Here is a 22,815-nt window from a genome sequence, read left to right on the forward strand (position 1 = left end):
GAGTCATGGCCAGCAGGGAGCGGAAGAAGAAGGCAGTGAGAAATGGGCCTGGAGCTGGCACAGCCTGAAGGAAGGACCCTCTAAGCCTCCATTCTGGGTCCTGCTATTTCCACATCAGGGGCTTCTCAGAAGCCTAGTTACTAAGACCACGTCCTCTCTGAAGAAACGATGGCAAAGAGTATTGCCTTAATGGAACTTGGAAATCTAGCTACTACATGGAATTATGATGTGTTTTCCAGAAGAGAAAGGAAGGTACTGTGGGAATAGCCCTGGTTAAAGAGTCAGACTGGAGTCCATAAATCAGCTCTACTACTTATAAGCTGTGTGACCTTGGCTGGTCACTCTACCTCTCTAGGGCTCAGTTTCCTCATCTGTAAAATGAACTAACAACCAGCTTACAGGGCTGTTAGTGAAAACCAATCAAGAGCAGAACCTGGACCTAAAAGACTGAACATATTTCAGGGTTGGGAAAAGGGTGACATGCAATCCATGATGGGACCCTCTCAGCGTCTCTGCAGGGGCAAAAATCAAAGGAGATAACAACTGGGAAAAAGTCCAGTGGGGGATATTAGAGTCTAACTAGGAACCCCCAGCCCTCTCAGTCAGCCCAGCAGGGAGCTTCTGGAATGGTCTACCACAGAACAGAGCCAAGTCTGACTTTTGTGGGTAAGGCAGCCACTTATTCCCACTGGCCAAAACACAAGCCATTGAAGCTGAGCCCCTTGGCTGATCCCCCACAGGGAGGCCTAGCACCCTATTTGATGCAATTTGTGATCACAGCAGCCTGTCACCAACTCCACCCTCCACACACCTCAACCTGTGCCTGAAAATGACAATGCACAAGAGTTGCATCTTCTAGCGCTGCCATTTCTTTAGAAGGCAATTTAGCAACATAACATCACAGTTTCAAACATGCACACCCTTTACCGCTGCAATTTCTCTTCTAGGAAACTATACTCAAGTGAGATTAGCACAAGGACTCAAATGCAGACGTGCAGGGAGATTCACTTTGGCTGTTGTTTCTGACAGCAAAAGAAAAACACGAACAACCGAAATGCACATCAGAGGGGGACTGGTAAGATGGGTATGGAACAAGCTCACAATGGAACACCACGCAGCTGTCAATAAAGGGTCCACATGCCCTTATATGGATAAGCTCCCAGGCACACTCAAAGTAAAAAGCACAACAGCATGTATAATGTGATCCTGAACTGTTGTTACAGTTGATGTTGTTAAGGAGATAAAAAATAAAGAATACCCTGGTGGCACAGTAGTTAAGAGCTATGGCTGCTAACCAAAAGGTCAGCAGTTCAAATCCACCAGGCGCTCCTTGGAAACCCTATAGGGTCGCTATGAGTCAAAATTGACTCGATGGCAACAGGTTTGGTTTTTTGGTTTTATGCATTACAAGTCCTGATGGGATACACAGGAGAACTGTGAACAGTGAATGCCTTCAGGAAATAGGACGCGGGGCTAGAAGAGGAAGGAAGACTTTAATTTCCCATGTATACCTTGCTGTATGTACGCTTTGAAATTCTGACCCTGTGGGTGTATTATTACAATAATGTTGTTGTTAGATGCCCTTGAATTGATTCCAACTCACAGGGACCCTCTAGGACAGGGTAGAGCTGACCCCACGGGGTTTCCAAGGAGTGGCTGGTAGATTTGAACTGTTGATTTTTTGGTTAACAGCTGAGCTCTTAACTACTACGCTACCAGGCCTCCACAATCATAATAGCAGTAGTGATAATAATAAAGGAGTCCTGGTGGTGTAACAGTAAAGCATTTGACTGCTAACCTGAAGGTTGGTGGTTCAAGCCTACCCAGCAGCTCCGCAGGAGAAAGACTTGGCGATCTGCTCCTGGTTTTCTAGATCACAGTCTAGAAAACCCCATGTGGCAGTTCTACTTTGTCACATGGGGCTGGTAGGAGTCGGAATCAACGTAACAGCACCTAACAACCACCGCCATGATAATAACATTAAAAGCAACCGTCACACATACAGCACCTAAAACGTTCTAAATATCTTCGTGTACTAACTTGTTTTATGCTCACAACACTCTATGAGGAAAGTACTGTTATCATCATCATTTCACACATATAGAACGGAAACCACGGAGGTTTAGAAACTTGTCTGGGGGCACACAGGTAAGAGGTGGCTGAGCTAGGAACTCAGGCTATCAGGCTCCAGGCTTTCAACCCACTGTGCATTATAGAAAAACTAAAAAAAAAAATACTAGTTGAACTCTTTTTTTAAGTTACATATTCGGGTTCAGAAACTACATCCAGAGGCCCCCTCTATAAAGGTAACTCTCTGAACCCAGAAGGGATCTGAGATTCACAGATGCCATCCCTTCTCTGTCTCAGGTCTCTTTTTTGGGTACTCCATGACTTGGCCAGAGCTGGAAGGGGCCTCAGGGGCCAATGATTCCTGCCTGTTTTACAGATGAGGAAACTGAGGACCAGAAAGAAGCAACTTCTACAAGATTGTCCAATGGTAGAACTGACACTAGAACTGCCAAACAGGGGAGAGGGGCACACAAGGCCACTTGTCCAGACTGCGTGACAAGACAGAGGAGGCAGGAAGAGGATAGGAGAACACCTGGACGAGAGGAAGGAAAGGATGCTCCAGACCCCCACCCCCACCAGGAGGCACCCCAAGCCAGCCCCAGTCCTCCCCTCCAACCCTGCTACTGCTCACCCTGTGTGGACTGCTCGCCAGCCTGGGTACGCCGCACATGGGCAAACACCTCCTCGCCAGGACACCTCATCAGGGCCAGGTAGGCATTGATTCGGACCTCAGCATCCTCCTCGGGGGTTTGGTATAGGCGGAAGAGCACGGATCGCTGGCTTGGGCAGAGGGAAGGCCATCAGCCTGGGCCCACCCACCTATACCCAGGAATGCAATATCTCCTGACTGCCCAGGCTCCATCAGGTGGCCCCAGTGCCTTGACCCAGCTTTCCCAACATCTCCACTGCTGGACGCCTTCCCAACACACACTCACCCATGGTCCAGCTGTGAGAGGTAGCAGGGGTTTCCCAGCTATGCAACCCCAGGTCCTCTGACCTCTCCAACCCAGAGCCTTGGCAATTTCAATACAGAACTAAATGTAAACAATTGGTGTATCTGTGTCCCAATAAAACTTTATTTACAAAAACAAGTGGTGGGCCAGATGTAGTTTGCAGAACTACACACTAGAGGATTTGGAGTGCAGAATGACGTTTGTAATGATATGCTTTATGTATTTATTTGATGAACACGTGCCTCCCACACCAAACAGGCTCTGCGATGGCAGAGACCCGGACACCTGATCCCACCAGTGCCTAGCCTGGTGACCCACACATAGTAAGTGCTCTGTAAAGATGTGATGAATGAACAAATGAATAAGTGAGTTAATAAACAGTGGTTCAAGATCCAATTCCACTGCCCGATCCCAAACCAGTGATGTTGTAACACAAGGAGCTCACGTCTGCAGAGCAGGGAATCCTCCGGAAGGCCTGGATGGCCCCCAGCCGAAGCTCAGGGGCGTTGCTCCTCAGAGTTGCGCAGGCGCTCAGCATGGGAGTGAGAGCTGTGGCTGCCAGGCCGGCGTTGCCAATCGCCTTCAGCATGAGCTGGAGCTAGAACAAGATGGTAGCAGGGCCATGGGGCCTGGGCAGGGCACCAGCCTCACTTGCTGGTTCCCAGGGCACAGGTGATACCAAGGGCCCCAGGGTCAGGGCACTGACTATCCTCACCTGGCCAATGTCCGAGGGGTCCTGGCAGGAACAGTTCCGGCCCAAAGTGGCTCCGAGGATCCTCATAAGGGCGCTGATACCAGGCAACCGGTCACAGGGCCCATCCAGAGAGGCACAGAGGTTATATGCCAGGGCTGAGATGCTGAGGAAGGCACTGGGACTGGCCTCTGGCGTCTGCAGCAGTGGCTGGGGACAGAAACCAACCCACCCACCCCAAGGTGGCTGGTCAAGGGTCATTCACGGGCTTCCCTGTGGGGAGATCCTACTGGGATGCTTCCTACAAACCCAGAGGCCTACCCCCGCCCGTGAAATTCTAGACAAAGTGGTCTGTGGTGGGGTCCAGGCACTGAGCATTTCTAAAAGCACACAGGGGCACTTGTTATGTGCATTTAAGATGGAGAAGCACATCACCACGCTAACACTGGGTTCTCATCCCAGGGCAAGGCACCTTGGTCGGGGGCAGGGGACATCTGGCAATGTCTGAAGGCATTTTTTGTTGTCTGAGGGGTGCTCCTGGCACCTAGTAGGTAGGGGCCAGGGATGCTGCTCAACATCTTACAAGGGCACAGGATAGAAGACAACCCCTCGCAACAGAGGTTTTCTGGCTCCAGAGGTCAATGTCAAGGTTGAGAAACCCTAGGCTCAATCACCAATTTAGGGTGGCAGGGTGGGGTGGCTGTTATGGATTGAATGTGTCCTCCCCAAATACGTGTTGGAATCCTAAGCGCTATACCTGTGGATGTAATCCTGTTTGGAAGCAGAGTTGTCTCTGTTATGTTAATGAGATCATACAAGCGTAGGGTGGGCCCTAAACCTGATGACTTCTGAGTTATAGAAAGAACAGACACACACATGAAGACAGACACTATGAGAGGATCACCAAGGAGCCAAGGAACACCTGGGGCTACCTACAAGGAAGGAATTAACAAAGCTGTGAGACCCTGAGTTGGACTTCTAGCCTCCAGTACTGTGAGAAAATAAATTTCTGTTCTTTAAAACCACCCATGTGGTATTTGTGTTATAGCAGGTGATGGCTGAACAACATGATGAATGTAATTAACGTCACTGAATTGTACACGCAAAAATTTTAAATGGCAAATGACATTACATATATACTCACCACGTTAAAAAAAAAAGAAGCTATGCATTCCATACCTGTTACCTTTGTTTTTAATGTAATTTCTCTAATTGCAAGTTCATATGATTTACTTTTTAATAACAGCCGTGTTTAACAACTGGCTCATAAAAATCTGGGAGGCCTGGCATCCAGCTCTTGCACACCGCTGTCAGGACTGCCTCTCTGGGCACCAGAGCCCAGCTCCTCTGTCCATCTGCCCTGCCCTGAAGTGGGCCCCAGGGCACCTTGGGCCCAGCTCCCTGAGGAGCAGAAGTTGACTCTAGTCCTCCTTTGGGGGCAGACCACCCTACTCACCCAGGCCTATCTCTTCCGGGGGCCTTGAAATGGCAGCAACTGTGCGCAGGTGGAGTGTGACAGGCTAGTCCAGCTCCTGGGCAAAGCCCAGCCGCCCAGATGCCCAGCCACCCTCACCCCGGGCCACAAAAACCTTCAAATGAGAGGAAAGTAAACAGGGGACTCAGGGCTGGGGAGAGCTGGTTCTAGAACTCTGGGAGGAAAATGAGAGAAATGTGATTAATTTAATCAACACTCAGATGGCTCTGTTGTTAATCATCACACACATCGCCTTCTTAACCCTCACTCACGATTGCAAACAAGGAAGGAGTGACTGCCATTTCCATTTTGCAGAGAAGCCTGATACACAGAGACATCAAGTGACTTGCCCAAGGCCACCCAGCTAGGACATGGTGGAAACTGAACACTCTGGCGCCAAGGCCAGGTATTACCACACCCTCAACTGCTTTTCGGAATGCAAACTCTGGCTCGCTCGTGAAAACCAGGCCCCTGGGCACCAGAGGCAGGTGCAGCCCCAGTGCAGGGGAATCTTGGCCTCACAGGGAGAGAATATCTCTGCACCAGTGCTGTTCCTTAGACACATGATTCTTAACCTGGTTTGTGCGAGGGGGTCTGCATGTGTGCATCTTGGCGGGCAAGCATTTGAGAATCTGTGTCTGTGTGTGCATTCCCATGGGGTGTACACGCATCCTGGTGTACATATGCATCCTAGTGGGGGGCCTGTGCACATGTGTCCCTGTGTGAGCACTTCATATGTATGCATGTGTCTTGGTGTGTGTGTGCACACCCACGAGTCCCACGGTGAGTGTGCACACACTGTGCATGTCCCAGTGTGGGTGCATGTTCCAACGTGTATGTGTCCTCGTTTGTGTCTGTACATGTCCCTGTGTGCACATGTTCCAGTGTATATGTATGTGTGTGTGCATGTGTGCACATCCCAGTGTGGATGCGTGTTCCAACATGAGTACCTCCTATATGCACATGTCCTAGCGCACCCTGGTACATGTGTGCACATGTCCTTTATATCCCTGTGTGTGTACATACGTGTGCACGTGTGTCCCAGTATATTTCATGGTGTGCGTGTCCAGTGTGGGTGAGGTGTGCCTCGGTGTGTACCTGCATCAGTGTGTGTGTGTGTGCACCTCAGGGTGCACTGCGAGTCTTGGTGTGTGTCTCAGTGTGTACGTCTCTTGATACATCTCAGTGTGTGGGTACTCGTCGCGTTGGAGGTATGTGAACATGTGCCCTGTGGGTGTGTGTCTTTGCCTGTCCCCATGAGTACGTGTCCCTGTATGGGAGCATCCTGATGTGTGCTAGAGTGTGCCTCAGTGTCTATGTCTGTGTACATGTTCCATGTGTGTGCACATGGGAGGCATGTCCCACATGTGTGCATGTATCTTGTGTGCGTGTGTATGTGTGTGCACCTGAGGATGCATGTGTGTGAGTCTTGGGCTCTATGTCTCAATGTGTGTTTTCTTTGTGAAAGGAGGGGGGCTGTGTAGCTTGAAAAAGCACATTCAATGTTATTCCATATTTGGTAAACGAAAACAAACACTCCCTGTTTTCTTAACACAAAGGAGGGGAAGCAGGGCTGGCTGGGAGGGCAGGGGTTATGAAAAGATGGAGAAAGGTCAATCAGACTTGTAGACGGAAGCTTCCAGGCTGCCAGAGATGGTGCCAGGGGCTCTACCACTGCCTACTTTGCCCTAGGAAGGCTGTCAGGGGGTTGGGAGTAACCCAGGACCAGGGTTAGAGCCACCCTGCACCCTGAGGGCCACATGGCTTCCAGGGAACCCGGGTCTGCAAGCCTCATCAGTGGCCCTGGAGGGCAGTGGAACCAGTGCCAGCCCTGGGTACCCAGACTGGCCCAGACAGTAGGGACGCGGTTTGGTCGGTGACTGCCCTAGAGTAAATATCTCAAAGGCCAGCCAGCCCCACTTGCGGAGAACCAGAAAGCCAGAAATTAATGCAGAAACCTCTTACTTGAACGGGCTTGGTTATACTTCAATTAAAAGTCTGTTTAAAACATTCACTGTTTTTAAACTTTTAAAGATGGAAAGATAAAATTATTCCCAAACCCATGACTCTTATACAACTGATTTCATGTTTCCCATGTAACTTCAACGCTCACTCATCTCATAGAAAACCCAATTCTTCTCTGTCCTCTCAAAACCAATCCTCCCCCTTCCTTAAGAAGTTAAACACAGAATTACCATATGACCCAGCAATTTCACTCCTAGGTATAGTACCCAAGACTTGAAAGCTGGGACTTAAACCGATACTTGTGCATTGGTGTCCATGGCAAGCACTATTCACAGTAGCCAAAAGGTGAAAACAACCCAAGTGTCCATCAATAAATGAAAAAACAAACCAAACCAAACCCATTGCTGTCGAGTCAATTCCGACTCACAGCCACCCTGTAGCACAGAGTAGAACTGCCCCATAGAGTTTCCAAGGAGCACCTGGTGGATTTCAACTGCTGACCTTTTGGTTAGCGGCTATAGCACTTAACCACTATGCCACCAGGGTTTTGCAGTAGATGAAAGGATAAATAAAATGTGTACATACACACAACGGAATATTATTCAGCCATGAAGAGAAATGAAATCCTGATACATGCTACAACATGGACGACCCTTGAAAACATTATTCTGAGTGAAAGAAGTCAGACACAAAAGGACAAATATTGTATGATCCCACTTATACGAACTACCTAGAATAGGCAAATGTATAGAGACAAAAGGTCATTAGAGCTTATCAGGGGCTGGGGGAGGACAGAACGGAAGTTATGGCCAGGGCTTTGAACCCCTGCTGAGAACTTGCATTTCTAACAAGTTCCCATGGCTTTGACCTTCTCCATCACTCAGTGTTGCCTGCTCTTGACACTCACATGATGAGCTTGACCTTTCTGGGGCCTGGCGGCTTTCCCGTGACATTTTCTGCGAGACTCATCTGTGTCGTTGTCGTCACGAGGGTCAGGATTCTGTCCTTCTCCATTGCTGGGCTGTGTTAGGGACCAATTCTGAGAACCACTAGTAGAAAAAAAAAAAGTAGAGCCCCCCCCCAAAAAACCCACTGCCATCGAGTCAATTACAACTCATAGCAACCCTACAGGACAGAGTAGAACTGCCCATAGAGTATCCAAGGAGTGTCTGGTGGAGTCAAACAACTGACCTTTTGGTTAGCAACCGCAGCTCTTAACCACTGCGCCACCAGGGTTTCCGCTTGTAGAGCAGTGGTTCTCAAAATTTACTATACATAAGAACCACCTGGGAATTCTGTTAAACTGTAGATTCTGATTCAATATATCTGGGGTGTATATCTCGTTCCAGTTCAAACTCCCAGTTATCGCTGAAGGGGTACAGTGTCTGTTTGGGGTGATGAAAAATAGATGGTGGTGATGGTCGCGCAAATGGTGAATGGAATTAATGTCCCTGAACTGTATACTGAAAAATGGTTGAAATGGCAAATATTTTGGTATATGTACTTTATGACAATACAATTAAAACCAACCAACCCTCCCCAGAAGGCAAAGCCATAAAGCTCGTAGAAGAAAATACAGGAGCATCGCAACCTTGGGGAGGTAAAGCACTAGCTAGAGAAGACGGTAACATGGACTTCACCAAAATTAAGGACTTTTGTTCAACAAAACACCATTACGAAAGGAAATGGCAAGGAGGCAAAGGAACACAGCCCAGCAATGGAGAAGGACAGAATCCTGACCCTCATGATGACAACGACACAGATGAGTCTCGCAGAAAATGTCACGGGAAAGCCGCCAGGCCCCAGAAAGGTCAAGCTCATCACGTGAGTGTCAAGAGCAGGCAACACTGAGTGATGGAGAAGGTCAAAGCCATGGTGACCTGGCCATGGGGCACGAAGGAGCCCCTGGGAGCCGGAAACGTCCTCTATCTCATTCTGGGAGTGGTGACACAAGTGAACATGTGGGCGAAAATGCATCTAGCTGTACACCTAAGAGTGCTGCAGTTTCCTGACTGCCTAGTTTACAATGTGATTTCAAACACACACCACCAGATGCAGCGTGCACCCTGGGTGGAAACAGGGGTGAAATCCAAGGAGAAGTCCAGAGTCTGCTTAACAGCAATGTACCCGTGTTAGTTTCTGGGCTGTGACAGGTGCACATGGTGAAGGAAGGTGTTAACATGGCGGGAGCCGGGAGGGGTACACGGGAACTCTGTCCTATCCTGGCAACTTTTCCGTAAATCTAAAATTTTTCCAAAATAAAGTTTATTAAATCTCCCTCTCTCTTCAGTCTCTGTGTCTGTCTCTCTCCGTCTTTAGTTCTCTGTTTCCTCTCTCTTTCATCTCTCTCTGTGTCCTTATTTTTCCATCTGTCTCCCTGTCTTTCTAGCTGTCTCTCTCCCACCTTTGCAGGCTGCACTAATTGTGCCTGTATGTCCGGGACAATCCTGGCACATGGCACACCCCTGCTAGCTGGATGAAATGACGGGCACACACAGCCCAGGTGGTACTGCCCCGCCGCCAGCTCACAGCCCTAGTCTAGAAGCACAAGGTCACGGTGAGGCAGCAGAGGGAGACTTGGGGCTTCACCTACTTAGTTCGCTGCCTGTCCCTGACAAGCAAGAACAGCAGCCATGTATGTGATACGCTGCACATGCCATCACCCCTCATTTTAATCCTCATGGTAACCCCACGAAATAGCCCCATTTCAATGACGAGGAAACTGAGGCACAGAAAAGTTAAGTGCTTTGCCCGGCATCATACTAGTCAGGCACAGAGCTGGGATGTGAACTTGGGAAGCCTGGAACCAGAGTTTATGGTTTTAACCATCGCACTGAAGCCTAAATGAACAAATGAATGAATGAAGGGAAGGGGGAAAAAAGGGAAGAAAGAGGAGATGTTCCCAGCGGGGACTAACCGTGCCCAGCACTGGTGTGAGCCCTGGATAGGTTTTGGTGGTGCTGGCATCCCTGGTAGCCATGAGCTGCAGGCAGGCAGGCCAGGTTTGCATGTCATGCCCCTCAGAGCCCAGGCCTGGCTCCAAGTAGGACCCCGACTCGTGTCTGCTCAGCTGAGCTGAGCCAACCACACTGCCTTCTGGGAAAGGCCCCACTAGGAACCCTGAAGTCAGGGGTCAGAAGGCAGGTGCTCCTTATACTCCACCTGAAGAGACAGCCAGAGCCCAACAAACACAGGAGACACCCTCGTCCAATGTAGGGTCTGATACCCCAGGACTCTGCTGGCCAGTCACAGCTGGAAAGTGTTTCTACTCAACTCCCTCTGATGGCTTAAGTCCTCACCCACCTTCACCTGGGACATCAGGGTGAGAGGTGCCGAGCGCCACCCCCCAAGCAGTGAGGACGTACCCCATAATCCGAGGGAAGGGAGAGCAGCAGCATCACCTTGGGCAAGATGCCCAGACTCTTTTAGTCCTCAGTTTCCTCATTTGTAAAATGGGAAAAAAAGAGCACCTACTTCATAGAAGCATCATGAGGGTTAAATAAGGCCTGCATGTGTTGCTATAAATTCTTAGCCTAGTTTCCCCCAGATTTCCTAATTTCAAGACTCATTAATCATGGTTGTTCACAGCAATAATAATAACAGCGGCTCTATATAAATATATCCAGACTCAAGCCAGACTCCAGACAAAGGGCTTTACATGCAGTGTCTCATTTCTCACCATGAGCCCTGGAGGCAGGTTCTTGCTCCATCCCCATTTTACAGATCAGAAAACAGGCTCAGAGAGGTTAAGTTACTTGCCTGGGATCACACAGCTAGGAAGCACACTGCAGAGGCTCAAACCCAGATCCCTCTGATGCCAAAGCCTGCACATAACCTGACACAGAGGCCCAAGGCCTATACCAGACCAGCCCCGCTACAGGTCCTCCAGGACAAGAGGAGCCCCTCACCATGTTTGCGGAGGGATAATAACATGGGGGTCCGGGTGGGGAGGGGCAGGGGCTCACCAGCAGTGTGAGGACCATGGTGTCCGTGGGCTGCGGGAGGAAAGCCAGTGACCAGAGCCAGGCCTCTGCCTCATCGGCCTCCACCTCCCCAGTGTTGATGAGTTCCCGCATGAGGTACACACAGTGCTCGGTGCCACAGCAGGGCAGGGCGTCCACCAGCGGCTGCCTGAAACGCGAGAGTCCACGGGGTATCAGGAGAGGAACCCACACCTTCATCTCAGATGCCTTAGGGTGTCAGAGGGGAAACCCAGGCTCCAATGCACCCAAACTCATACACTTCAAAGGGGCCAAGCTAGACCTTGGACCCAGGCAGCCTAGCCCAGAGACAAGCTCTTAGGCCCCACAGGTACAGCAATAAACAAGTTGCTGTGAAATCTATTCTGCCTCTTGGTGACCCTACGTGTGTGTCAGAGTAGAACTGTGCTCCTTAGGTTTTTAATGGCTGATTTATCAGAAGTAGATTGCCAGGCCTTTCTTCCAAGGCACGTCTGGGTGGAGTTGAACCTCCAACCTTTCAGTTAACACCCAAGCACGTTAACCATTTGCACCACCCAGGGACAACAATCCTGGCAGCTCTGCCCATCAGAAAACCCAGTGGCTCTAGGGAACACGAATTCCCAACCACTGCTCTTCTGAAACCCATGAAGGCAAATGTCACCAGGTGAGGGTGAGAATCCCCTGCCATCGGACAGGAGACCACAGTTAGCAAATTGCCTCTATTCAAACCTCGAATACTCTTGGCCCCAGGTCAGGGTTTTTTGTTTGGGGTTTGTTTTTGTTTTGCTTGTTTGGAAATTGCAGTAAGATTAAGAATCTCATGACAGAAGCCAAGCTGCCAACTCTGTAGAAGTGTAGGTCTGAATAGAGAAATGATGGTCGAATGCAGGTGGGTCCCCCTGTTGGGGAGGAAAGGGGAGGCTCCCCAGAACTCAGGCTCCAGGAGGCAGCTGGAGGTATGGGTAGAGGTAGATTAAACCCTCCAACCCACACCTCCCCCCACTGTCATCCACCCCATAAACATCTGTAAGATGGGGATGTTGATGACTAGACCTGCCCCGAGATGACCATGCATCCTCAGGAACACAAAGGCCACTTGGTCTGAGTAACAGCTTCCCTGCCCTTCCCATCTGTCTCCCTGACATTTCCTCTGTCTTCCTTTAGATTTGTGCCCCCGGGAACTAGGCTCAGGGTGCAGGTGGAGGAAGAGGCAGCGGCAGCAAGAGAACTCTCTCAAGAGTGTCAGTCCTTTGGAAACTTCTAGATCTGGGAAAGTCCTCCTGACATCTAGGTGGGCAGGTGAGACACAGGGGCTTGAGGGAAAAACCAGAGTGACAAGGAAGGTGTGTGGCCAGGGGCCCAGGCAGCTCCATATGAAGTCTGGCAGGCCCTTGGCACTTCTACTCAGAGACCCCTCTCTACGCCAAGCATAATTAAACAAGCACAGGTCAAAATATCATTTGTATTCAAGGATGTAAGAACTGGATTAAGAAGCAGAGGCCACCTGAGTTCAAATCCCAACTCTACTGTGTGACCCTGGGCAAGTTTCCTTAACTGCTCTGTGCTCTGTAGGGATAATAATACCACCTACCCCATGGGGTGGAAACCTTGGTGGCATAGTGGTTAAATGCTATGGCTGCTAATCAAAAGGTCAGCAGTTTGAATCCGCCAGGCACTCCTTGGAAACTCTGTGGGGCAGTTCTACTCTGTCCTATCGGGCCGCTATGAGTAGGAATCAACTCAACGGCAACGAGTTTACCCCATGGGGTTGTTGGGAGGATTAAATGAGAAAATACAGACAAAGGGCTTGAAAAGGTACTGGACACACACTAAGTCTCCGCATATGGTGCGTTAGCTATTATGTTTTACAGTCATTCGATTAAACGCTTGGTAATGTTGGGGAGGTCCTGGATGGTGCAAACAGGCTCAGTTGCTAACGAAAGGTTGGAGGTACAAGTCTACCCAGATCTGCTTCTGAAAAATCAGCCATTGAAAACCCTATGGAGCGCAGTTCTACTCTGACACACATGGGGTCGCTGTGAGTCAGAACTTACTCGACAGCAACTTGTTAATGCTGATTTTTGCAGGGGGTTTTTTCCTTCCATATCTTGGAGTCAATACATTTTTTCAGGTCTCAAATATTTTTGAGAGCCCCTGAAAAGCTCACAGGCCCAAGCTCTGTGTGTTCAGGGCCTGATGGATGGGTAGGCTCTGGGAAGGAGCCCTAAGCCCTACCCTGCACAGTCCTGAGTTAGGGCCCCAAAAGTTCTCTCTGTACTTGGTGGTCTCTTTGGCCCCAGGTCAGCAGCATCTGAGTGGCCAGCCCAGCCTATCACCACCCCTGAGTTCCACCCACCCACCCCCCACAGCAGAAGGATACCCAAGGCCCATTGGAATGCTAATTCCAGCAAGAGGGTCCTGTCTGGGAGAGGGAACAATAGTCTTCTTTATCTAGCCAGGCCCTTCAGCTCCTACCCTGGGGCAGGATGGGGCTAGAGTTCCTGTGGGAACTCCGGGCTCCCCACTTAATCTCCTTCTCCTGGGCAGACATCACCAGACTAAAGGACAAGTCAGTGTCACAGAGATATCGCCATCCATTGTGGGCTGAACTGTGCCCCCCAAAAGATATGTTCAAGTCCTAACCCTCAGTACCTGTGTGACCTCGTTTGGAAATACAGTCTTTGCAAATGGACTCACATTAAGATGAGATCATACTGGATTGCGGGGGGGCCTAAATCCAATGACTGCTGTCCTTAGAAGAGGAGAAGACACAGAGGCACACAGGGGAGAAGGCCACGTGATGACGAGGCAGAGTCTGGGGTGACGTAGCTACAAGCCAAGGAACTCCAGGGACTGCCGGCAACCACCACAAGTTGGAAGAGGCAAGGAGGGCTGTTCCCTAGAGCCTTCAGAGGGAGCATGGCCCTGCCAACATCTTGATTTCAGACTTCTAGCCTCCAGAACTGTGAGGTAATACATCATTTCTGTTGTTTTAAGGCACCCAGTTCATGGTACCTAGTTACAGAGCCCTTTTGGTATTGTTGCTGGGTGCAGTGGAGTTGATTTTCAACCATATTGACCCCATGTGGCAGAGTAGAACTGCTCCATAGGGTTTTCTAGGCTGTAATCTTTATGGGAGCAGATCATCTGGTCTTTCAAGGAGCCACTGGGTAGGTTCAAACCACCAACCTTTCAGTCAGCAGCCAAGCACTTAACCGTTGTTACCACCAGGGCTCCCTAGGAAACTAATATCATCCATCCCTCAGTGGGGACCCAGGACAGTGCCAAGAACCCCCCAGCCCACCCAGGGACCCCCAGCAAGCTCCTTGTCCAGCCCCCCCCCCCGCCCCCCAGCAAGTCCCTTACCAGTTGTCCCGACATTTAAAGGAAGACTGCAGCCAGAGTTCCATCAGCTCCTCCGTGGAAAGGTCCCGGAGCTCAGTTACCAAAGTCACGAACAGTTCAGCGGCCTGGGAATGAGAGGGGACGGACGGCATGAGAGGCTCAGCCAGGAGATGCCTGGGTGGGAAGCAGAGTGGGTGGAGGGAGGAGCAACCCCAAGGGTCCTCTTATCTGTGCCTCTGCCACCAGACATGACCACAGAGAAAGTGGGAATAACGCTGGTACCTTCTGCATAAAGTGTCCTAAGACCCAAAAAGATCATGCCGAATGCTTGGGTTTCTCTCCACTGAATCCCTAGGCCCCTGGCACAGAAGGTGGCACACTTCTGTTCTTTAATTTAACAAGTATTTATTGGGCACCTACTGTGTGCCAGGGATGTTGGTGGTTCAGCAGTAGAATTCTTGTCTTCTATGCGGGAGACCCAGGTTCAATTCCCGACCAATGTACTTCACACGCTCATCTGTTAGTGGAGGTTGTGTGTTGCTGTGATGCTGAACAGGTTTCAGCAGAGCTTTCAGACTAAGATGAACTAGGAAGAAAGGCCTGGTGATCTACTTCAGAAAATCAGCCAGTGAAAACCCTGTGGGTCACAACGGTCCGATCCATAACTGATCACGGGGATGGCACAGGACCAGGAAACGTTTCATTTCATTGCGCATGGGGTCATCATGAGTCAGGGGCCAACTCAGCAGTAGCTGATGACACCAGCTACGTGCCAGGCACTGCACTAGAGGCTAGGGATAAAATAGGTGAAAAACCAGACATGTTACCTACGCTCACGAGCTTTATGTTCCAACACAAGCTTGATAAACACTCGCTATGATTATAATCCAATTATTTTAATGAGACTCAGCGCATTTCCCGAGCTATGTAAGGTGGCAATCTTTTCTCACTTTTCTGATGAAAAACAACTTATGACTGTTTTTCAGAATTATTAACTGCGGTGGCTAATAAAGCATGGTTGGGGAGCTTGCTCCTTGTACAGCCTCTGAGTGACCAAACACTCACAAAGGAAGAAACGACTCTATTCAAAGTGTGCACCCTTCAGGTTTCAGGAGATATTTGGTCTGGGAGATCTGTCCCCGCCTTCCCTCCTCCGTGTCTCTTTAATCTCAAGCCCACAGCATCGGCCTAGACCCAGAGCCCCACTTCCTGCTGGCAGCTCCATGCTTCCAACTTCCCCTGGGCTCAGCCAAGGCCAGGAGAGACACCCCCACCCAGCCAGGGGCTACTGATGCTGGTGACTGTGTCCCCGTGCACACAAGTTGTGCTCAGCAAGACGTGGGCTGCAGAAACAGGCCCTCCTGCCAGCCTGCCTGCCCCCAGAGTCCCAGGCAGCCGCCACATACTGTGCCTTCTCTTGGGGTAGTCCTGAGCTCTTCATGGACTGCCCCCTGCAAGACACAGCCAGCCCCTTGTGCAGGCTGCCTGCAGCTGTCCCAACAACCCCTGGCCACCACTGTCCTCAAAGACGCTCTGTTGCCCCAGTTCAGGGCAGCTACCCTGGGCACTTGAGTCCAAACCAGCTGCCTTGCCCTCCGATAGGTGAATCCTCTCCCCACATCGACTACGATTCCCTGGGCAAGGAACACATATGCACTTTTAAGATAGTCATCAAGTCTGCAGCCACCTCCAGGCCTGGCTAAGCCTCTTCCTGCCTGAAATGGACAGCGTCAGCCCTGGAGCACACCTCCTGCTCTGGGGAGGGTTAGGGTTAGGTCACAAATGTTGGCTTCTGAACGAATTTTCCAGAGCCAGGCACAGCAGCAGGGGTCATGGGCAGTTCAACCTGGTTTCCCCTCCAGCAGGGACAGGTGAAACTCAGAAGAAGAAAAGGGGGCAGAGGTGGAAGGATGCAGAATAGAAGCAAAGGGTGCTAGGTTCCTGGATTAGAACCGTGTCACCACCACCACCCCTAATAACAACAACTAATAATAATATCACCAGTTACTTTGTATGGATCCTTTACTCTGTACCAGGCACTGTTCTAAGTACTTTGCATGTAGCATCTCATTTAACCTTCACAACAATCCTATGGGGACAGACCTACCATTATCCCCACTCGACAGAGAAGGAAACTGACATACAGGGCAGCCGAGTCAGGTGCCAATCTACAGTTGATGACAGAGGACGATATTTGAACCCAGCCTCTTAACTAGCATCCTACCAAACTTACACTCTCAACCAGTGTCCCACACTCAATGGCATGAAAAAAAGAAAGAAAAAGAGAGAGAGGAAGAAAGAAAGCCCTGATTTGCGGTATTTGCCAATTTCCATGGTGTAAATATTCCCATCATGGCTGATTTCAAGCTACCACTGTGATATCACTGGATGCAGACTTGGGTACAGACATGCATTAACACGACATTATATAGTATTTCCACCATCAACAGATTAAACAACTTCAAGTGCAAAGATAATACAGCAAAATGCAGTAAAATAACTAGGTGGTGATAATTTTTAATATTTATTGTCTATGCTTCTAATATAATTTATTTAATTGTAAGTTGATATAACTTAATTTTTAATAACAGCTGTGTTAACAACCAACCTTCACGATTCCTGGAAATTTCACAATCTACTCTGCCGAGCTGCTATAAGCCAGCTCCAGCACACCACCGTCTACACTGTCTCAGAAAACCTGGCTGTACGGACTGTTTAATTAAGTGCCTGTAACTTGGGCCCCTGAGTCTCAGAACACCCACAGGGGTCATGAGCAGCCCGGCAGAGCAGACTCTTGGCTCGCTGTGCTTTTCCCCTACCCACCCCGAAGCGCACCTGCCTTCTTCATCCCTCACTGATGCTTCCAGCCACCCCAGCCTGCTGCCCCCCATGTCACAACTCCCAGCTCTCTCTGTGGTGGGCCTGGCTGGGGAATTTGCTTTCTATTGAGCCCTGGTTTTGTTTCCAGACTGAAAAGCAAATCTTGTCTCCTGCCCACCAACAATGGTGAAGCAAAGTCATTTCAAGCCGTAGCCTCCGAGGTCCCCCTGGCAACCCGGTCAGGCCCTCAACCCTCCGAGGGCTGAGGGGCTGGCTGGTGGGCACCAACACGTCCGTGAAGAGCAATTTCCAGGAACAAGGTCTTCAGCAACCACCCCTCCCCCGCAACACCATCCCTTACCCAGGGACCTCCCCAGTAGAAATCGTTCACTTTCTTTGCAGCACTAAAAACACAAGACAGCCGTATGGTGTTCTCTGGGGCTGGCACTGCCAGTTCCCAGGATGGGGGACCCAGGCCCACAACACTCTGTGCCCTGAGCAGCCACTGCCAGGGAAACGCTGGGTCTGGGCAGCCAAGGAGTGTTCTTGGGGCCAGACATGAGGACGAGGCCTCTGCTCAAATCTCACCCTCTCCGTGCGGCCTTCACGAACCATCCTATCATTTAAAACTGCATCCTCATCCCTCCCTGCTTCCTCTCTCCCCACAGCCCTCTGAGGCTGAGGTGTTCAGCTGGCCCCACCTTAGTGAGTGCCCCTGCTCAAGCCCCCTGGCACTCTGCCCGCCCCCCCAACACCTCCCACAGCCAAGCAGGACCACGGTCAGGTCAGCACCACTGCGCCCCACCCGGTCCTGTATTATAAACAGACAAGCTATGCACCCAGACCTGCCCAGTCAGAAGATTAGGAGGTGGTTGTGGGCCTTGGAATATCTGAAAAGCCCCCTGCTCCAGCTACTGAGGGCGGGTGCATACTCAGTACACCTGGCCCCATGCTTGGAATGTAAAGGCCCCCATCGAAGTGGGCCAGCTGGACAGCCTATTTCTGTCCATGCTGGGCACATAGTATTCCCAAAGTCCTCAGCCTGTGAAAGCAGCCAGTGAAGCAGGTATTTATTTTAGGGCATCCCAAATAAACAAACACATATATTTTGAACCCATCTCCTTCCTCTCCCCCCAGCAAGCAGGCTCTTGGGTCTGAATAAGAAAAATTCCATTATCTGTAATGCCTTCAAGGAAAGCCTGTAATTCTCATGCTAAAGTTGGCAGCAAGGCTGAGGTGGCGCAGTAATAGCAGACACAGAGAAAACCCCCAAATGTCACTGATGTCGCCCAGCACTGAGCTGAGATAGCGGGGATGGTGTAACAAAGGTTGCCATGCACCTAGAAAGATCTAGAAGTCATCTGACCACAAGGCCCTGCAGAACAGCTCCCCGCTGGTGGATCTTGGATCCCTCAACTGTCTAAACTTCAGCAAAGCGGTCCTGCCTGGTCCTCAAACATGCCCACTTGGTCCAGCTTCAAGACTCTGGCCCTTGCCAAAACCTGTCCAAGGTCCCTGAGTGGCACAAACAGTTTGCAGTCATCTACTAACCCAAAGGTTGGTAGTTCGAACCCACCCAGTGGCATCACGGAAGAAAGGGTTGGTGGCCTGCTTCCATAAAGATTAAAGCCAACAAAACCCTATGGAGCAGTTCTACTCTATAACACTTGGGGTCACCGTGAGTCAGAATCAACTCAACAGCAACAAGTTAAATTCTCTTCCCAGAGCACCCTGGGTTTTCCACTGATCAGCGCAGATCTCATTCCATCTTCTACTCAGGGGAGCCTTCCCTGAACCCCTTGTTTAAAGTGGCCTGTCACTCAGCCACACCCACTGCTCTGTTTTCCTCTTATCACCAGCTGAAACTCTCATTTATTTGATGTGGTTATTATCCACCTCCCCCAGGTTAGATTTAAACTACATGAAAGCAGGGACTGTGCCTGTCTTGCTCAGCACAAAGGCTGAGAACAGTGCCTGGCACACAGTAAGCCCTTCATCTTGCTGAACAAACAGAAGTGTTCACAGGTTGGGCAAATCAGCCAGCAAGGGTCTGCTGATGGCAAAAGGTGTTCCTGGGAACGTGGAAGTCTCTACCAGGAGGGCACTGTGGAGAGGCGCCCTCAGAATAGGGCCCAGGCAGCGCTTTCCTTCCCAGGGATCAAGTTAAGCCTCCTCTCTCACGCTCTCCTCTTACACGTGGCTACAGGCTCCATCTCAGAACAAAACAGGAGGAAAGAGGACACCAAGGTCACAGCATGACCCCCGGAGTCTCAGACTGTCAAGAATCAAAGAAGGAGAGAACTTTCTCAAGCCACAGGGGTTGGATGAAGTCCCAAAATTATTGCCCTGAGATCACCTATAAACCTTAAACCAAAAATATCCCCTCAAGTCTTCTTAAAACCAAACAGTAGTTTAGCTTGACTAGTAAAGAATGTCTGCCTTGAGCATTTAAGAACTATCTTTATGGGATCACAGTGACAACAGCAACTAGAAAGACTAGATAAGGAACCTTAGGGGGCAGTGAGTTTATGCTAAAGGGGGAGGAACAACTCAGAAAAGGAGGGTGAAAATGGTTGCAAAACTTAAAGAATGTAATCAGTGTCACTGAATTGTGTACGTAGAAACTGTTGCATTTGTGTAGGTTTTGCTGCGTATATTCTCCACAACAAGAAAACATAAAAATAATTTGGAAAGAAAAAAGGTGGGAACTGGGCAGACATCTCTGAGCCTTGTGACTCTCTCTGGGTTCTGACCTCAATCATGTCCACCCCTTGACTTAAACATCTAGGGGTTCTGAGGGAGACCTGGACCATCTGTTTCTGATTTGGCTGAGGGAAGTCCTCAATGCTGAGGCCTGAGCATGGTTAGAGGATTCCTGAGAGATCTCCAGGCTGAGCTAGGCCTGGAAGGTTAGAGTTAGGGGCCTAACAGGACTGCTGCTCGCACAGAGACAGACGGACAAGGAAAAACCCTCCCCTCTTCCCCCCTGCCTGTGTCAGGGCACATGACTTGGCAAGTGAAATACCAAGGGAGGATTTCCTCCCCTTCCTTGCTTTTGCAACCAGGCACAGCTGTACAGCCCACAAGCTGCCCAACTGTATGCAGCAACCCTAATTCAAACATCTGGGAGGTTGGACCATAAAGCATGGATCTTGACAGGAAAAAGTGGGTGTCCCAGGGACTCCAATCTGAGGAAGACTCTGGTCTGAGGCTGGAGAAGCCGCTTACCTCAAAGCTCGTGGTCGGAGCCTGGCACAGCTTCCTCACTGAGGCAGCCACTGTGGCCACTGAGGACTGGGGCGGCGTCTCCTCCCACTCATACAGCAGGGTGCTCGGGGTCAGGTCTCTATCATCTGGATCTGAGACAGGAAGCGCTGAAGGGGGGTGATCACATGGAGCAATGTCAGAACAAGCCAGGGGGGCCCAGGACCTGCCCCACACCTGGCCAATGCACCCTTCGACATCTTAGGCAACAGGTCAGGGGACGTGCTCAAGGAAAATCATGGCAGCATTGGTGCTAACAGCAAAAGCCAGGAAACAATCAACATGTCCACCAGTGGGAGGTGATCAAATAAACTGTGACCCACTCATGCCATGGAACACTGAGTGCCCTTTAAGCAGAATAGGGCAGTTGGGCACATGGTACCATGCAACAATCTCCAAGTGGTTAAGGAACAAAGCAAGAATGCAGAAGAGTGTACAGAGTGATAGCATCTGTGTAAAATAAAAACAGACCATGTTGTGGATTGACTTGTAACCTCCCCCCAAATCCTAACCCCTATACCTGTGGATGTAATCCTACTGGGGGACAGATTTCCTTTGTTATGTTAATGAGGCCATATCAGTGTAGGTGTGTCTTAAACCTAGAGGCTTTTGGGATACAAAAAGAACAGATTAGACACAGAGAGAAGCAAGCACCAATGGGGGGAAGACAGACGCCATGTGGAGATCTACAGGGAACAGAGCAACGCTGGGACTGGTGAAGGTGCGACAAAGACCTTCCTCCAGAGAGGGGAGAGAGAGAGCCCTTGCCTAGAGCTGGTGCCCTGAATTTGGACTTCTAGCCTCCTGAACTGTGAGAAAATAAATTTCTCTTTTTGAAAGACACATACTCTCTGTTATAGCAGCACTAGAAAACTAAGGCAGACCACCTAAACAGATACACAGACTTCCATATCTGCGCATGCACAAATATATCTGGAAGAATACATGAGAAGCCAGGAATAGTGTTGTTTTTTTTACTGGGAAAGGGGACTCGGGGGGAGACTGGGGGACAGGGAGGATGGGACTTTTACTCTCTGTCCTTTGGTACCACGAGGTATGCCACCTTGTCAAAAAAATAAATCTTAGTCTCTTTTGTGCGTTTGGCCCTGTGGCTACTTCCTGATGAAGGCAGATTACCACAGACACGGCTGTCTTTTCTGCTCTGCATACAGCTATGCTGTTAGCCTTCCCCTACAATCCTGCTACAGGCCTTCCCTGACTCCACAGTCCATACCTTTAGCCTCAGGGCTGCTTAGCAAAGCACTGTGCCTACTAGATGCTGTCCAACAGTCATGACCGTCTCCCAGGTCTGGGGACTCACCCTCATTTTGTCAGTCTGTCTCCACCCAGGTGCACTGTGCTCACGCACTTGTTCCTGAGACTTCTCCTTTGCCCTGGAGTGCCTAGGACACAGAGGGCTCATTGCTGCCTTAGGGCCTCTGCACTCCCTGTTGGCTCCTCATCCTTCAGCAAAAATGTCACTCCCTCAGAGAGATCCTCTTGACCATCTCATTTAAGTCACTTGTCATCACGTGACTGTTGAATTTCATCCCTAACTTGTATCCCTGTTTCAGACTACCTTGTTCACATGTTTACCTGTAGGTAACTTTTCTCCCACTACGGTGCCAGCAGGCAGTGCCTGGCACATGACAGGTGCTTAGACAAATGTTTGTCATTGGCATGAACAACTCCAGAAGATCTGCTGAGGACCATCAGACCTAAGGAGAATTCTCCTACAAAAGTGGGGAGCCAGAAGATTCCATCCTCACTGAGCACAACCCAGGAAGAAAGGATAAGACCAAGCCAGAGCCAACTGAGCCAGCAGAAAGATCCTGGAGAAACTTCTAGAAGAGGCTGATTCCCCTGACAGTGGCCATTTTCAGAAACAGTTCCAGGGTGTCCAGACAGAGACAGAGTAATGCAGACGAGGATGACTTGAGCCCCTCTGGCCAGAGGAGGCTGCAGAGTTGCTCTGAGAGTCCCACCCCACCCTTGCACCATCCACAGCCAAGCTCAAGTCACCTGTGATGGCTGGATCCCCGGGCATCTCGTGCAGCAGGGTGATGGAGGAAAGGGTTCGCATTTGCACGGTGCTGGCCTCCCTCGAGAGGGGCCCCGCTGTGTGTAGCTCTGTGCAGGAGGCCTCCCTGGGCACGCCGGCCTGGAAACTCTGGAGGCAGGTCAGGTGGGAGGCCAGGCCAGGGTGCTGGGCCGAGGGGGGAAGGGACCACTCATGCCAGGCTCTGACACAGCCCGGAGCCCAGCTGGAGT

The 22,815-nt window shown here is 50.3% G+C and overlaps 1 protein-coding gene across 1 annotated transcript in view; it reads right to left on the reverse strand.

Annotated features, from left to right (window-relative positions):
- Positions 1–22,815, reverse strand: part of LOC126087495 (uncharacterized) — a 153,667-nt gene that overhangs the window by 117,691 nt on the left and 13,161 nt on the right. The window contains exons 8-14 of the mRNA XM_049905028.1: positions 22,567–22,750; positions 20,509–20,654; positions 14,482–14,585; positions 11,119–11,284; positions 3,739–3,924; positions 3,469–3,621; positions 2,702–2,846 (exon numbers count right to left, since the gene is read on the reverse strand). Coding sequence (XP_049760985.1) covers positions 2,702–2,846; positions 3,469–3,621; positions 3,739–3,924; positions 11,119–11,284; positions 14,482–14,585; positions 20,509–20,654; positions 22,567–22,750 — 1,084 coding nt within the window. The remainder of the gene's footprint in view (positions 1–2,701; positions 2,847–3,468; positions 3,622–3,738; positions 3,925–11,118; positions 11,285–14,481; positions 14,586–20,508; positions 20,655–22,566; positions 22,751–22,815) is intronic.

The sequence above is a fragment of the Elephas maximus genome, chromosome 12, assembly GCF_024166365.1.
Source record: "Elephas maximus indicus isolate mEleMax1 chromosome 12, mEleMax1 primary haplotype, whole genome shotgun sequence".
Taxonomy (NCBI): Eukaryota; Metazoa; Chordata; class Mammalia; order Proboscidea; family Elephantidae; genus Elephas; species Elephas maximus.